The sequence below is a fragment of the Rhinopithecus bieti genome, unplaced genomic scaffold, assembly GCF_001698545.2.
Source record: "Rhinopithecus bieti isolate Rb0 unplaced genomic scaffold, ASM169854v2 scaffold_12653, whole genome shotgun sequence".
NCBI lineage: Eukaryota > Metazoa > Chordata > Mammalia > Primates > Cercopithecidae > Rhinopithecus > Rhinopithecus bieti.
Window position 1 is genome coordinate 1,680,231 of NW_016807437.1, and position 16,835 is coordinate 1,697,065.

A 16,835-nucleotide genomic window follows, 5' to 3' on the forward strand; every position below is an offset into this window, starting at 1 on the left:
AAGGAACCTCCATTTTTTAAAAAGCATCCTAGATAACATGGTCATACTCCAAAGGAAAACGGTTAGATTATAAAAGGACTAATGTAATAAAAAGGTCTAAATGTAATAAAACTTCAATACAGGTGCACACCACAGAAGAATAATGGAAGGCTGTAAGGAAAAGAAAAAGAATTTTAAAACAGCAAACCGAACCACAGGAGGACAGGTGGGCACAGAGGCAATCATGAAATCATGAATGGGGGTAGGGCACAAGGGAAAAAACATCTTTTTCTCCTAACTGTTCAATGAAGGTTCCTGCTACACTTTTTTAAAAAATTATTTATTTATTTATTTTGAGATAGAGTCTCACTCTGTCGCCCAGGCTGGAGTACAGTGGCACCATCTCAGCTCACTGCAACCTCTGCCTCCTGGGTTTAAGCAATTATCCTGCCTCAGCCTCCTGAGTAGCTGGGATTTCAGGCTCCTGAACCACGCCCTCCTAGTTTTTTGTATTTTTAGCAGAGACAGGCTTTCACCATGTTAGCCAGGATGGTCTCGAGCTCCTGACCTCATGATCCCCCCGCCTACGCCTCCCAAAGTGCTGGGATTACAGGTGTCAGCCACCACACCTGGCCCCTGCTACACTTTTATTGCTACCCCGGGTGGAATTTAGGCGAAATTAATAGTTCTCAACCATACTGCACCTAGAATCATCTGAAGACCTGAGAAAAAATCCCAACCCTGAGAAGCTGACGTAATTGGACTGAGGTGAATCCAGTGCATTTGGTTTTGAAAAGTGTTCCTGGTGATTTCAATGCATGATATATTTTGAGAACCACTGGCCAAAATTGTATTATTAACTCCACCCTACAGATATCTTCCTAACAGCAAAAATAATTGCAGCTGATTTACCAAACTGGGCCTGCAGGTGGAATGGAAAGTCAACAGTTGAATTAGATAGAAATGAGAAAAAAAAAAAAAATCCTGCTTTTTCTAAGACCACATCTTTAGGGATGGGGCCTGAGAAGTGCTAGAAAGGTGAAATAGAAACAGGCACCCGTGTGTCCCATGACACTGAGAAAAGAAATGAAGTGCCTGTGCTTGCTAGTGAGCAGAATACTTTGCATACCGAAGTCATTCTAGATTTCTCTGTATCTATACACAGTGTGTGCACTTGAAAGTGTGGCATATGGGTTATGTAATATTTTTTGAAATTACACTCTTACCTATAATTTGGCAGTGAGAATGCTTGTCTAGTATTTTAGATATTTCTTGAATGCATGAATCCCATGTGACATACAATATTCCATCAAAATAAGATCTAGTAGAATTTCTTAAAAATGAAACAGCCTATGGTAGATTACATTCTAAGCTGTGATTATCAGACCTCTATCTGAGCATCAAAATCTAAAGGAAATCTTGTTAAAAATAGACATTCCTGGAAACCACCGTGACTTGCTGTATCAGAATGGGAGGTGAGGGGCTCATAAAATGTCCCGTTTTACAAGATCCCCACACAATGTTTATTCACTCAGCACCACACCAGTCTGCTTTTGGAAACCATATGTCTTTTGGGAGCAGCCTCTCTCTTTGACAACATTATTCACAAAGTTATACAGCCTTAAATTCACCTTGACTGCCTACACGCTCTGTGTTCCATATATAACTGGGAAACTGACAGAGTTTCATGACGTTATTAAAGGAGCAAATCAAATAGAATTCAGAAGACACGACATCAAAGATGGATTTCCCAAGGTGAAAACAACTCCCCATTACAAACCTGTTAGAAACTGCTTTTGAAATGGAAGTTACTGAAATGGAATTTCTCAAATGGCAAAAAACACCCTTAATACTCTTGATACACATTTCTGAATTGCTTTTCAGAAAGGTTGTGCCAATTTACACCAATGTGCATGAAATGCCCCTCCCCATGGTCATGAGCACTTCAGACAAATTGCATCTCCTTCATGAATTTGTACAGTGCTGGCCGTGGTGAGATGCGAGAGAAATACTCTGTGAATGGACCAACAACTCAGTGAGGGGCAAGGCCCAGACAGCCATGGGACTTCTGAGCAAGAGAGAAGGACCCTTCTTACCACTTGATTGAAGTGGAGATTCTGGGTAGTGTTCAAGAGAAGTGTGGCTGTCCAACCTGGCCAGGGCACAGCAGCACTTACGTCTCCAGTTGTGGCCCAGAGTTGGGGGATGCCTCTTAGAGAGTAATCTCTGACAGAAGCAGCTCGTCTAGGCTGAGGCCAGAAGCTATCCCTGGGGAGGGCCCCCAGATGGGGTACATGGAATGACTGAGAGGCTAAGAGGTAAAAAAGAAGTGGGGCCAAGTTAGGAGTTTCAAAAGACCTTCACTCTAACTTCAGGCATCAGTCATATCAGCGAAGGAGCCAAGTTAGTCCTTATGCCCTTGCATTCAGCTTCCTGGTGCTGTTACGATGCCTCTAACTGCTCAGGACTGTGCCCACCCAACTTTTCCAAAAGGAACATTCCCTTTCTTGTCTGAAAATGGTAGATTCTAACTGACTTCTTCCATCGAGTGAGCATCTTCTCTCTCTAAAACAGGATTCTGTAAATAGAACTACTCAGTGCTGGCCATCTCCCCAAAAGGATTCATTCCAGAGGTGGCAATGTGTTCCCAAAGTGAAATGATGGCACATTAAGGATTTACAAAAGTGGTGATCCCAAATCCATTTTGTGAACTTTACTTCAACCCCACTCCTGGCTATGAAAGAGTAGAGGTTGAACAGGCAAAAATAGAGGGTTTGTTTTAGAAAGTGCTATGCTTTGAGTTCCAGCTCCCTTCAAAGAGTTCATTCTGAGGCATTTGTACAAATCTTGTGGAGTTTAAGGAACAATATAGACTGGCATTCAATTCCAAGCTAAAAGAAAGCATTCTTTTTTTTTTTTTTATTGCTTTCTAAAAAAAAGATAGGCATGCAAACCCATATAGGCATGCAAACCCAAGAGAGAGGACAGCCACAAGAACAATTGCCCTTCCAGTATTTGGCACGGCAAGGATATATGAACTCTCTGTAGGTCAAGAGAAGACCTTGGAAGGTAATCAGGCTGAGCTGTCTTGAAGGAATACTGTCCAAGAGGGCGGCTTGCCAGAGTGAGGTGTCTCCCAACACAAAGGCCAGAGACTGGGGGATCATACGAGATCAGCCAGAGAGTGCATTGCCGAAGTCGGCCTACTGTATGGTCTGGGCTACAAAGCCTTTAAAGCTAACACAAACAAAGGACGTTGGCTTTTTTTTTTTTTTTTTTTTTTAGATGGAGTCTTGTTCTGTCACCATGTTGACACCATATTAACCATGTTGATTCAGGCTGGAGTGCAGTGGTGCAATCTCAGCTCCACGCAACCTCCATCTCCTGCATTCAAGCAATTCTCCTGCCTCAGCCTCCCGAGTAGCTGGGACTACAGGTGCACACCACCATGCCCGGCTAATTTTTGTATTTTTAGCAGAGACGGGGTTTCACCATGTTGGCCACGCTGGAATCAAACTCCTGACCTCAAGTGATCTGCCCATCTCAGCCTCCCAAAGTGCTGGGATTACAGGCATGAGCCACCACGCCCAGCTGGATGTTGGCTTCTATTGTAAGAGCAATGGAGGCTGTCAGAGAATTTTGCATTGTGTGTGTGTGTGTGTGTGTCTGTGTGTGTGTATGTGTGTGTGTTGGTGGAGGGGGTGTTATGATGGTGAAATGATCAGATTTGCATTTCAAGGATGCTCTGGCTGGAGCATAAATAATGGAGGGGGACAAGAACAGAAGCAGGAAGACTCATTAATAAGCTAGTCAGGTGAAAAGAGCAGGCAGTGAAGACTACAACACGAACTGCAGAGATGGGGAGCGGTAGGTGGATTTGAGCAATAGGTAAAAATCAACAAATCTAAGTGATTGGCTTGCGGGGAGGGTAAACAATAAGGAGACATCAGGATGACTTCTTGGTTTCCGTCTTGCCCATATTGGTGCCTGATGGAGCCATTTACTCAGAGAACACTGGGAAGGGGCCAAGTTCTAGGGAAAAAATCATGTGCATTGCCTTGCTAACTTGGGAATCTGAGCTGCCTTTAAGATATACAAAGATGTCAAGTAGACTAATTGAAGCTTTATACCTGGGTGAGCGTTTGGGAAAAAGCGGGAGATAAAGATAACCTAAGAGCCTTGAGGAACTCCAACTCTTAAAGGCCAGAAAGAGGAGAATGCACTAGAGCGGATGAAGGAGAGAGAAAAGGAACTGTCAGAGTTGCAGGAAAAAAGACCATGTGTCACCCCGGTCCTCAATGCTGGCTACAACAGGAAATAAAATGGATGTGACCCCTGCCATATGGAGCTCACAGGGGAATGAGAAGGTGGATAGTAAGCAAGAAAACCACAAAATTATAAAACTACAAATTGTAGTCAGCGTTATAAAGGGAAAGAGAATAAAAGTGAATTGTGGGCTAGGCGAGGTGGCTCACACCTGTAATCCCAGCACTTTGGGAGGCTGAGGTGGGCAGATCACCTAAGCTCAGGAGTTTGAGACCAGCCTGACCAACATGGTGAAACCCAATCTCTACTAAAAACACAAAAATTAGCCAGGCATGGTGATGCACGCCTGCATTCCAAGCTACTCGGGAGGCTGAGGCAGGAGAATCTCTGGAACCTGGGAGGTGGAGGTTGCAGTGAGCCAAGATTGCGCCACTGTACTCCAGCCTGGGTGACAGAACAAGGCTCCATCTTAAAAAAGAAAAAAAAAAGTGAATTGTGTGGCAGGAAAGAGTTCTTCGTGGATCTGCATTAGGATGCTTATGGGCGGCAACTGTTCCCAGGGAAGTATTTGGAGAAGGGAAATTGGCACCTGTTGTCTGCTTTCCCACTGTAGCCCTGTTCTTTTCTCCCCAGATACTTCTCAGGAGGTGCCAGGGACCTAAAGACTAAGTGTCCTTGAGCAGTGAGTGTCTCTGAAAAGAAGGGAGTGAGGACCTTCAGAATGGACCCAGGACAAAAAAGCCCAGCTGACCATTAATGGGTTGGAAAGATGCTATCACAGGGCCTGGTCTCATTGGAAGATGTTTGGGCTTTTCTCCAAGGCCTGGTGACCTCCACCACCTGATCTGAGACTGCCCCTATAACAGCAAAGCCCTTCATCAAAGCAAAATGACCCAGAGAGTTTCAGGTATCGCACAGCTCTGCCAAGCAGATCTCAAAGAAATGCGAACTGAGGTTATCATGGGAATTTTGTGCTAAAGGAACCAGGGTATCAGGTGGCCATGCCTTCTCAGGGCCTGAGCCTTGGGGATACCGCACAAGTTCCCTCTCCAGGCTTTCTGAAATACACTCCAGCCTAAGGGCATATTTATTCACCCAAGGTCCATGTCAGATTCCTTTATTAGGTTCTTTCATTTCTCTAAAAATAAACAGTGCAGTATAATTCATATACAATCTCATTTAACAAGGCAAACGGAAAGTGCTGTTTTAAAGCAGCAGCCATAGGCATTGTGAGAAAGCACAAAGTCAAGGTGCGGGGCTCTGGAGTCAGACACACCCTGGCTCAACTTCCAGCTCTGCCCCCTACTGGTTCAGTGATGTTGAGACCGAGTCTTGCTTTGTCGCCCAGGCAGGAGTGCAGTGGCGCGATCCCGGCTCACTGCAACCTCTCCCGAGTTCAAGCGATTCTCGTGCCTCAGCCTCCCAAGTAGCTGGGATTACAGGCGCCCACCACCACATCTGGCTAATTTTTGTATTTTTAGTAGAGACAGGGTTTCACTATGTTGTCCAGGCTGGTCTCGAACTCCTGACCTCGAGTGATCCGCCAGCTTCTGCCTCCCAAAGTGCTGGGATTACAGGCGTAGGCCACCACACCCGGCAAATTACATAACTTTTTAATGCCTTCCTTCTTCATCTTTATGGGGATAATAGATTTATATGAACCAATGAATGACACGGAGTTTAAAGCCTTTCTCAGTCTAGCCTGAACTCACCTTTCCAGACTCAGCCTGTGATTTTACTCCCTTCCCCCAAGCCACAGGAGAGTCCCGGGCTGTAGCCACACTGACCTCTCTGCTAATCCTTCAAGCCATCACCTTCTCTCTGCCCCGACCACGCTTCCCACTGCCTGGGTTCCTTCACGCCACCGTTGTCAACTGAACTCCCACTCACCTTTCAGAGTGCAGAGTAAATGTCACCTCCTTTTTGAAGCATCCGCTGCCTCATCCAAGCAGTCAGCTGCACCTTGCTCTCTATGCCCATATACTTCCTCTACATCTTCTCAATGATAGTAATAAACACTCAAAGTATGCACTGAGCTTAAGTACTTTAACTATTTTAACTCACTAAATCCCTACAGGAACCATATAACATAGATTTTATCACTCACCCCATTTTTAGGATGCAAAACATAATGCACAGAGAAGTTAAGTAACTTGCCCAATGCCACACAGCCCACAGCAGAGCCAGGGAACAAGCCAAGCCCTGTGATGACAGAGCTGGTGCTTCTAACCACAGTGCTACACTGTGTACTCCTTAGTCCTTATCCACAGGGTGCGAAGTCCACTTCCCCCATCAGGTGGGAGGGCCAGGGATTGCATTTTCTTCATTTCTGCATCTTCAGATCATAGCACAGTACCTGGCACATAAGCTCTTGCAACTTTCTTCCTCTCACACACCAAAACTAAACTATTGAAGGAAAACCACTAATTCAGTAACATTTACCCATGTGTTCTGGTCTCCTCTTCTTTTTGGCCATAATTTCTGATTTAAAAACACTGCTCTGTAGTCCTGGCCAAGGGGCCTCATATAGTCTCTTTGAAGTTGATGAATAACAATGAACTTCTTCCAGTTCATTCAATTAAAAAAGGAGAAGCCATTTTTTCCCATGAAGAAGTTTGAGGCCTAAGGGTAAAATAGAGACATGGATCTGTCGTGACACCTTTTTTTCCCATTGAAATGAAGAGAATCTGTTTATAAAGAAAAAAAAAGAGTAAAAACAGAATTCAAAAGGAAGCCGGGCTTCCAGAAGGCCCTCCCTGGCCCAGCAGCTCCTGGAGGCAGTTGTGGAATCTGGAGTTGGAGGACGTCTTGAAAAGAGAGCTCTTTGAAGGCACAGCTGGCTACAAACCAGTCCCGGAGCCGGCAGCCCAGCCCAGCTCAGCATATCTCAGCCAGAACATAGCTAGGCAGGCCAAGGAATCATAAGAAGGGGATGATATTTTTAAAATCTTTGGCATTAGCAAAACTGAAGGTTGCCTGACCAGTGCTTGTCTCTTTCTTTTTCCCAGCTCAGTGTCTAATTTGTGTATTTCCAGGATTCCGAACCTTTCCCCAGCAGATCAGGTCTGGGTGCAAATGGTCCCTAAGTCACCCATGTTCCTTAGGCTTTATCCCTCCTTAGAAACAAAAGGTGGAGCTTTGCCAAGATTAAATGGCATTCCATTCAAAGCTCCAAGTCTGGCTCAGTTCAATATGCTCATGAGGAGGACTTTGAAAGTGCTATGGATAATTTTCTAATAAGGTACAACTACCCAGCAGGACTGAGGCCAAAAAAAGAACCATCTTTCAAATTTAAGTTCTTATCAGCTCTGAAAAAAAAAAAAAAAGATGTTATTTAAGCTAAAGTTTAAATTTGGGCTAAAGCCTCAGACTTGAAAAATGCTTGCAACCAGAATTGGGAGGTGACAGAGGTGAATGAAGGATGGGTGGGGGTGGGGGAAGCACTGGTTTGTGATTTTACTTCCAGTCTACGGTCACTGAGTTCACGAGTGTGTACACTCTTGGACCCGTCAGTAAGAAAGTATATATTGAGCATGGATGTTATAGCAAAGCTCAATATAGCATTTGGAATCATATGAGACAGGGTTGTTGCCCTTGAGTACTTCACCATCTCACTAAGGAGAGAGAGAAGAACAAAAATAAGCAAAGATCTTTTTTGAGGACTTGGCATATGGTAGGGGCCTCTCAAAGTCACTTCCTGTATTCCCTTTCGGGTGTTAGAGAGAAAAATGACGTGACCACTAAAGATGTCCCTGGGACAGAGAGGAGCCAAAATTGACCATGGAAAGGGAAAGATCACTGTGGACTTGAGTGGCCTGTGAGACTGGCATGGTAAGAAGACGGGTATGGGTGAGGGAGGCCATCCATGATGAGCTGGTGGAGGAGAGATGGGAGGGCCCATGGTGGAGAGTGGTGAGAGTGAAGGGCAGAAAGCCCAATCAGGGACTGCCAATTCCAGGCCAAGTGGTTTGGTTGAGCCCAGGTTTCAGATTGGAAGCCAGACTCTCTGATGCCTATGGATCTGTGAGTGTGAGAGTGTGTGCCTGTGTGTGTGTTTCTTTTTTGCTTTTATTGGAGTTGATTATATATGTTTAAAGTCCGAATTGGAATGTCTGGGGTCAGGGAACATGTGCTCTTCAATTTTGAATTTAGCTTCAGGCCCCACTTACCCAACTAGTCACTTAATTCATATGTGTATGTTACCTACCTGTAAAAATTTGAGTTTGAGGCCCCAGTCCTTCAGGTAACAGAGAACTAATGGATATTTTTCGAATCATGGAAGTGGTATTTCATGATTTTCAGGGTTGCCAGATAAAATACAGAATGCACAGTTAAATTTGAATTTCAGATAAACAACAAATAATTTTTAATATAAGTATGTCCCATACAATAAAATTATTTATTTTAAAATTCAAATGTAACAATGTAACTGAGTATCTTGGATTTTGTTTTGCTTTTGCTAAATCTGGTAATCTGGCTCATGTGGCATATATAAAATTAATGGGAAGAAAGAGAAATGAGATTAAATGAGGAGGTTGTACAATAGTCTCAGAAAGACATGGATAATCCATTCCTTTAACGGGATGGATGACTGGATTGGAGGTGAGAGACATTCACAAAAAAGAACGAGCAGAGCATGCAGCTTGATTAAAGATGGGGAACAAAAGAAGAGAAGTAACCCCAGGGTTACAGAAACACAATTCACACTACAGCTCTGCTGCTTAATTACACAAGATACTCCCAGCCTTGGTTTCCCCGTTACCACTTCTAAAGTGTCATGAGGAGTAATGAAAATGCCTTATAAATGCTGCACAAATGTCAGTTGTTATAATAAATGCCCCAGCCCCATTCTTTTCCACATACACTGTTACTAAAGCCATGTCTCTTCCATGCTGTCCTTGTCTAATTATTTTGAACACAAAGGTAAAATGCCCATTTGTTCCATTTCCCTATTGGCCCACACAGCTCAAACTTGTACAGGTCCCTATTCTCCACATGGGCACTTGCAAACACTCAGAGCTTCCTGTCCTTGGCAAATTCACTGACCTTTCCTCTGTTTTTTCAGCAAGCCATTGGTAAAAATGTGTATTAGGACAGAGCTGGGGACACAATAAGCCAGAAACTCTGACCCTCCAGGTGGCCATCAGTCCATGCATAAACACCCTCTGGGTCCTAATGCACTATACCTGGACTTTGTTTCTCTGTGCTCAAACATCAGACAGAGACTCCCTGTGCAGATAACATGAGGCGATGGAGCCCGATACTGACCTACCCCTGCTATTTTCTAGCTTGGTGTCTTGCGACACATGGTGTAAGGTTTCCTGTAAGATAGTTTGTTATTTACTGTCCTTTTATTTCAATTGCTTTTTCCTTTCTTCAATGTCAATTGTATGACTAATTCTTACACTGAAAGTGTCTAAACTTTTTCTTTCTGGATTACAAATGATGGATGCATAAAATGCTCCCTCTGACCTGGCTTTCTTCAAGTCACCTTGCCCCTGCCCTCAGGGAGCTCAGCTTCTCATCTGTCTCCGGAACTCCTGCCAGAATGCTTCACCTTTCCTTGGCCTCTGTTGCCACCTGCAGGAGCATTTGGAGGAGGGTTCCCGGACCCTGGATGCCAGAGAGGGAAGCAATAGGCGTGTGAAATCTTGGGGTTCACCAGACAAAATCTCCTCACCTCTCTTGAGCTCAGGCTCCAATATTTATGTATTTATTTATGTTTATTTATTTGAGGCAGAGTCTCACTATGCTGGCCAGACTGGCCTCTAACTCTTGAGCTCAAGCGATCACTGTCGCCCACCCCCCCACCGCCCCCACCTTAGCTTCCTGAGTAGCTGGGATCATCAGCGCGCACAATCATACCCGGCAAAGCTCCAATATTTAATCAGTTGAGTGACTTTGGGCAAATCATTCTTCTTAGCCTATTTCCTCATCTCTAAAAGAGTATTTGAAATCCATAAATTTGCTTTGATAGTGATTGTAAATGGGTCATCCATGTATGTATTCATGAAGCAAACAGAGTGTTGGATAAAAATATATGAAAACATAAGAACCTTTTGAGAGAAAAATCTCAATCTTACGGGGGCATCAGTCAAACCCACAGGAAATTGTCAGTTTGTCTTGATAGACCTATGAACAAAGTATCACATGGTCTAAGTCATGCCTCTTGTCTGGTGCAAGCAGGGAAAGCTTCACAACAGAGGTGACATATTAATTGGACTTGGAAAACCACATAGGAGTTCACCAGGGTTTGGAAGAACACACAGGAGTTCATAAGGCAGAGAGGAAGGGAAAGGACTTTCCAGAAAGGGGAGCAATAAGCCAAAATGTTTTCACCTGCAGACAGTTCCCAAGGAGTGACTGAACTCTTGTATCCTGCAGCAAGCAGGCTTTGTAGGAGAGAAACCTAAGGAGAGAAGAATGGTGCCAATGTCAAGGGAAGAAATGGAGAGGCTTGGCCCTCACAGGGGTCTAGTAGGGGGATGAAGAAGAGGAGTTACCAGGCTGTGAAAAGAACATTGAACCAGGAATGGGGAGGTCTGCTTCATGACCCAGGCTCATCCAACCACTCACTATGGGACCTTGGCTAAGTTAACCACCCTCTCTATGCTTCGGTTTCCTCATGTGCAAGCGAAGATAATAATCCCCACCTCGCTGTGTTGTTGCTAGATAACACATGCAAAATCATTAACACAGTGCCTGCCGCAGATGTGCTCAAATAGGTCAGCCACTGGTGTTACTATTAGATATGCAGCTTCAGGGACTTATTTTGTCTCACCAAACCTACTTTCCTTGTCAATAAAGTGAGAACAAGAGTGTCTGCCTTGCATGCATCAGAAACTGTGAAGATACAATCAAGTAATACAAGCTGCACAGAATGAGATAATGAAGCCTACACTTTAAAAATACACAAGGCATCTACTAAACAGAAGACAGTTTCACTTTCGTTACTGCATTTAACTTTTTCTGACAACAACCTTATGAGGTAGGATTATAATGACGTTTGTTTTACATGTGATGAAAGTTGAGGCTCTTTGAGCAGGTTCTGTGAACAAGACCAGACCATGGGAACTGTAGTTGAGAAGAGGAAACAGACTGCATGTACACGTTGGGGGAACCGGATCTCACCTTGCTCTGTCTCTACTCATTCTCTAATGATCTCTCCAAGCTCATGGCTTTCAGTCCCATGCCTGTATCATGGCAACCCATATTTCTATCTCCAGCCCAGCCCTCTCCAGACCTGCGTGTCTGCCCAATCAACTTCTCCACTTGTTTTTCTAATAAACACCTCAAGCCTAAAATATGTAACATTAAGCTCTCTTTCCCCTCTACCTCAACATCTTCCAATCTCAGCCAGCAGCACCTGTTTTTCCAGCTGCTTGGAGTCATCCCTGATTCCTGTCTTTTTCTCATACCCCCACAATCAGAAAGAAAATCTTATACATATATATATTTGAGACAGTGTCTTGGTGTCTTGCACTGTCACCCTGGCTGAAGTGCAATGGCGCAATCTTGGCTCACTGCAACCTCTGCCTCTTGGGTTCACAGGATTCTCTTGCCTCAGCCTCCCGAGTAGCTGAGATTACGGGTGCACACCACCACACCCGGCTAATTTTTTTGTATTTTCAGTAGAGACGGGGTTTCACTCTGTTGGCCAGACTAGTCTCAAACTCCTGACCTCATGATTCGCCTGCCTCCGCCTCCCAAAGTGCTGGGATTACAGGCGTGAGCCATCGCGCCTGGCCTTTTATCCTGCTTTCAAAAAACAAATCCAGAGTCTGAGTGCTTCTCTCTACCTCCAGCGCCACTCCACGCCCGAGCTCTCTTTCACCTGGTTCACACCTGGATCGCGGCCTCCAGTTTGCACAGTGACCCCTACAGTCTATTCTCCAAACTGCGGCTGGCGTGGTCATTGTGAAAAGCAATGTCCATCTGCTGCTCAAAAACCCACGAATGGCCCTTTCCCATTAAGGCCAAAGTCTAAAACATTTACAGAGTCTTATACGATCAGTTCCTATCTGCTTTCCTTATATTGGAGGCTGTGAAGCTCCTTAATATATAAACAGTTCTCAGAAGAAATAAAAGGACAGCCACCTCCTCAGCAGAGCCAGTTCACACTCTGCCAGAGACAAGACGAGCTGGGACTTTCTCCCCTAACCCTTACTGCATATGTGAGAGAAGCCAGACCTGCTGGATCGACTGGAAATGCCGAGTGCCTGAGACCGGGAGGAAAGAGAATTCATGAGGAGGAAAAGACTGTAAACCTGGAAGATGACGAAGTCCCACCTCACCAGTTAGACAGGGAGGAGAGAGAGGCCTAGGGCGCTCAGGAACTTGGAATAAGATTGCCCTCTGCGGGTGAAACTGAAATATCTCACAGGGGAGGAGCCCGGAGACTGTTCGCAGAGCAGCCCAGCGGAAACGTCACCTGACTGGAGGTACAAACGCATCGTAGACTGGGGGCGCCCAGGCGCATCCCAGACGCGAGGGCAAAGGTCCAGGAGGGCTGTGGGGCTCTCGGAAGTATCCGATCACCTTGAGAGGAGTCCGCCGGGTGTCCGAGCCTGACGTCACTGCACCTTCGATTCCTCCGACGCCCCTGCCCTTACTTCCCAGTCTTCCGGCAACTTCTCCCCTTTGGCTTCCCCTAGGCCTTGCCCCCAGGGAGGGGACGCACTCCACAGGCGGATTCGCACGTGTGGACCCTCGGCAGCACTTTCTCTTGCAAATTAACAAGTGGCCCTCAGGGTGGAAGCACCGCCCAGCCTTTCCCGGGGAGGTCACCAGGCTAAGGCCGTTCAAGGTCTGCAGCCGCCCGGCGTTGCCGGGATCCTCCCCGCGCGCTGGTCCGGGGAGGCCAGGAGAGGGCGAACCCGTCCCCGACAAGCGGCCCTTCCGGGGGTGGGCTCTGACCTCACCGAGTGGTCAGCGGGTCCGGGAGCTCCAAAGGGTAGGGCAGAATTGGGTAGATGAGGGTGCATTTTTCTGGGAGGAGTCTAAGGCGTCGCAGACTCTGAAAGGCCCGCATCCGGAGAAAGGGAAGGCGCCCCCTCCCGGGAGGAAGGACGAGAGGCTGGCCCGCGGGAAGGAGCCCTGGCCGTCCCTCCAGGCCTAGGTTTACCTCTTTGATCTCACCCTCCCCGTGGCGGCGAGTGCCACCAAAGATGTGAGAGGCCAGCGGGTATCGGGAGAGAGCTGAGGGTCCGCGCCGGCGGGACCCCAGATTGGAGCCGCCGTCGTCCGAGGGGCAGACCCTGCTGTAACAGCTCCCGGCAGGCCACGGGAGGCAGGTGGGGCCCGCCGCGAGTCCTAGTGAAAAACACCTTCCTCTTGATTCTCTCAAAGGAGCCCGAGCCCTGGGAAGGGACACCAAGGCACTCCCGGGACTCCGGAGAAGGCCAACAGCCCCAAAATAGAGTACTCGGCCATCCAACCGCCCTTACCCAAGCGGAGAATCTCTCTCCACCTCCGCCCTGCCGGGACTCAAAGTTGTTTGTCAGAGCAGCCGCCAGGTTTCCTTGTAGCTGGGCACGATATGCACTGTACGCGCGGGCCCGCGCACACACACACACACACTGTCTCACACACACACTCACACACACACAAGTATATATATTTTTCCAGTTGCCACTGCAGGATTTCCAGCTTTCGGAAATAAGCATCCGCTCCCTCTCCCGGGACTGGGCGTGGGGTTGACCGAGAGGAGAGAAAGAGACCTTGCGTTTGCGCTGGGCCTGCTCGGTGCCAGGCCATCCCAGGCTTCTGTCTATCCTGGTTTCTGGTCTGTGCGTTGTGGGTAGCAGCAATGGCGTGTTGCGCCGGAGGGAGCAGGCTGAGCGAGGCTCCAGAAGGTGCGCAATAGCCGGAGAGGAAAGGGCGATGCTGTCACCTGGCCCCCCTCCCTGAGACTCCATCCAGCCCAGAAAAAGGAGCTGCTGTCTCCTCCACCTACCCCAGGAGAAAATAAACGGTCGCTGGCATTTTCCTGCGTCTTTTAACTTTGACAAAACTGTTTTGGGTTGGCTATTGTGGGCCGGGATGGAGGTCTTCTCCTGTCTGGAGCAAACCTGCCCACACCCAGGCCGGCAGTGGAGTCAGCCTTGCCCCAGCCTGCCCTCCCGGGAAACAATGCCCCTTTGTCGCTCGCCCTCCCGGGGCTGATCCAGCCCCTCCCCTTAGCTTAGGGCTCCCTCCCGTTAGAGCATTCCAATGATAGCCACCAGTCACACTGTTCTTTGAGGTCTCTGCCTGGGAAGAAAACAAAGCAGCCCTCCTAATCACACGGAGGGAGTGGAACTTTTCCTGCCCTCTGACTATGTGCCAGCTTTGGCTCCTCCCTGAAGCCCTGTCGAGAGGGCTTATTAGGTCACTTATGTTTTGTACCTCGCGTGAAGTCCCACAATCAGTAGATTATAGAGGGGGGCACAAAGCCAGCAATGTCTGACATAGAGAAATTACACATACATACATACATACATACATACATACATACATACAGTCTTTCCACCACCCAGGATTGAAAATTAATGCTGTTTTTGGCATTGTCCCTTATCCACCCAAACCCTCCAAAAGGCTGGCTGGCATTTGCTTGACTCTAGTTCTACCTTCCTCAGTAAATAACATCTCCCCACTCCCTCCATCATCCACCTCCCTCTTTACCTGCCCCACCTCCGTGGTTGCTTGGTGGCACTAAGGGTCACAGTGAGACTGTTTTGGGGGATGCGGCCTCGTATGCCCCCTGCCTTCTCGTTCAGTTCTGAGAGGACAGTGCCTGCCACTTGGGTGTGCCTCCAGGATGGTCCTTTTCTTTTAGACTCTGGCTTGTTAATCCTCCCTCAACGCTCCTGCCAGAGTCTCAGTCCCACTGCCAGGACCCAGGCGGACTCTTCCCTCCCATCTGTTCTGCAGAAGGGCAGAACTTTAGGAGTGCTATGAATAATGGTATTTTCCCTTGATGAACTGTTGGCAGCACCAATAGGGGTCCACACAGGCTAGAGCCAGTCCTGGTTTGAGTGTGATCATTAAAGGCGCAGGGCAGTGGATGCTGGCTGCGAGGTCACTAAGGGACCATAGTCCTGGGACTTGGTTTCTCACTGTTTGGGTGCAGCAGGAGGAAACATGTGTTTTGGCAGCTTGCAGGGTGCTTTGGCAACATTTTAAAAATTATTGTCCCCCTTTCCTGATAAATGTGCCCAATTCCAGTTCCCTCTTCCCTCTTGCCTTCATTGTTTTTCTTCTCTTTCCTATTTCTTCCCACATCCATGGGATTTCAAGTGGTCCTTTGGCATCTCAATTTCCTCTTCCGAAAAGCTTAGGATTATAGTAATCCATAGTGTGGTAATACAAATTGACATAGCATGTATTTAATAAATTAGTCCCATCTCCTTACATTTTCTCATTTTTTCCTCTTCCTGGTTGACTTTGAATTCTCCCTACTTTTGCTTCTGCCTGTTCACAGAGATTGGAGATGAGGCTGCATCAGGCAGAGACATAAGGGATGGGATCTGGGGAACGTATGGTTCCTTTATTTCATTTCACCCACTTTGGACTCTACCCTTTGAAGATGACTGTCATTATGAATAGCTGTTAACGTCTGATTAGTTAACTGTCTCCCACCACTGACCTCCATGAGTGACTAGCTCCTGAATTATTTACTTTTTGGAACTCATCATTGGGTATATGGTCACACAATTTGGAATCCTAGAGTAAAAAATTCAATACTGTAGGTTCATTCAATTTGGAGCCATGTCTGAACTCAATGACATTAAAAATGTACCAGCCTGCTCTGAAGATTCGTCTGGCAGGTTATCTAGAGGGACTTGCAGCATTTGTCTTAGCGCTTTGTCTGGGCTAAGAGACCTGGCTTCACCTTTTGAGGATTGTATAGTAGTGAGGGCCCTGAATATCCTAGTCTTTTGCAGGAAAGATTCTTCTTGTCGAGAGCCTAGACTGGCTGCCCTTACATGTCAGTGCTTTCTCCCCTCTGTGATGCTCCCTCCCTTTACAGTTCAGCCTTAATCCAGCAACCATTTACTATGTTGCTTTCTACGTTGAAAGGGGTGGAAATAAAAGTGCAGACTCTGCGTCCCTGGTAAGACAACTCTGAGCTTCAGAGCTCTCTGGGGGCCTACTGAATTACTGTTTACATCACAGCCCACCTTCTCCTTTGCCCGATCCTGCGTTTTCCCCTTCCCCACATGTGTTCCCCCTGAGCACTTTTTTGTTAACTTCCTGCATGCTACTCTCATCTCAGAGACTGATTCCTGAGGAGCTCAACCTACAACATGGAGCTCAGTGGAAAGCACATGGAATGTGGACTGAGACATGACTGTGTTCAAACCCTGGCTCTGTCACTAAGTGGTTATGTGGTTTGAGGCAAGGCATTTAATCCCTCTAAAGTTCACTTTCATCTGGGGGAAAAAGATAACTGTGAGGATTAAGTGAGTTTATATATAGTGTATGAGTGCCTGGACCACTGAAGCAGTGCAGCAGATGTTAGCTCCTCCTTCAGTAATATTTATTGGCATCCCAAGTGTTACTAGAATTTATATTTCTACTTTATAAATTTTACAAGAATTTATATTTTC

At 46.7% G+C, this 16,835-nt stretch overlaps 1 protein-coding gene across 1 annotated transcript; it reads right to left on the reverse strand.

Moving 5' to 3' along the window:
- Nucleotides 1-5,346: 5,346 nt before the first annotated feature.
- On the reverse strand, nt 5,347-14,315 carry LOC108535738 (uncharacterized). Its single transcript, XM_017882007.1, has 2 exons — nt 12,784-14,315; nt 5,347-6,867 (listed from the first exon to the last, which is right to left on the reverse strand). The coding sequence occupies exon 1, from the start codon at nt 14,160-14,162 to the stop codon at nt 13,380-13,382; it is 783 nt and encodes a 260-aa protein (XP_017737496.1). The 5' UTR covers nt 14,163-14,315; the 3' UTR covers nt 5,347-6,867; nt 12,784-13,379.
- Nucleotides 14,316-16,835: the final 2,520 nt, after the last annotated feature.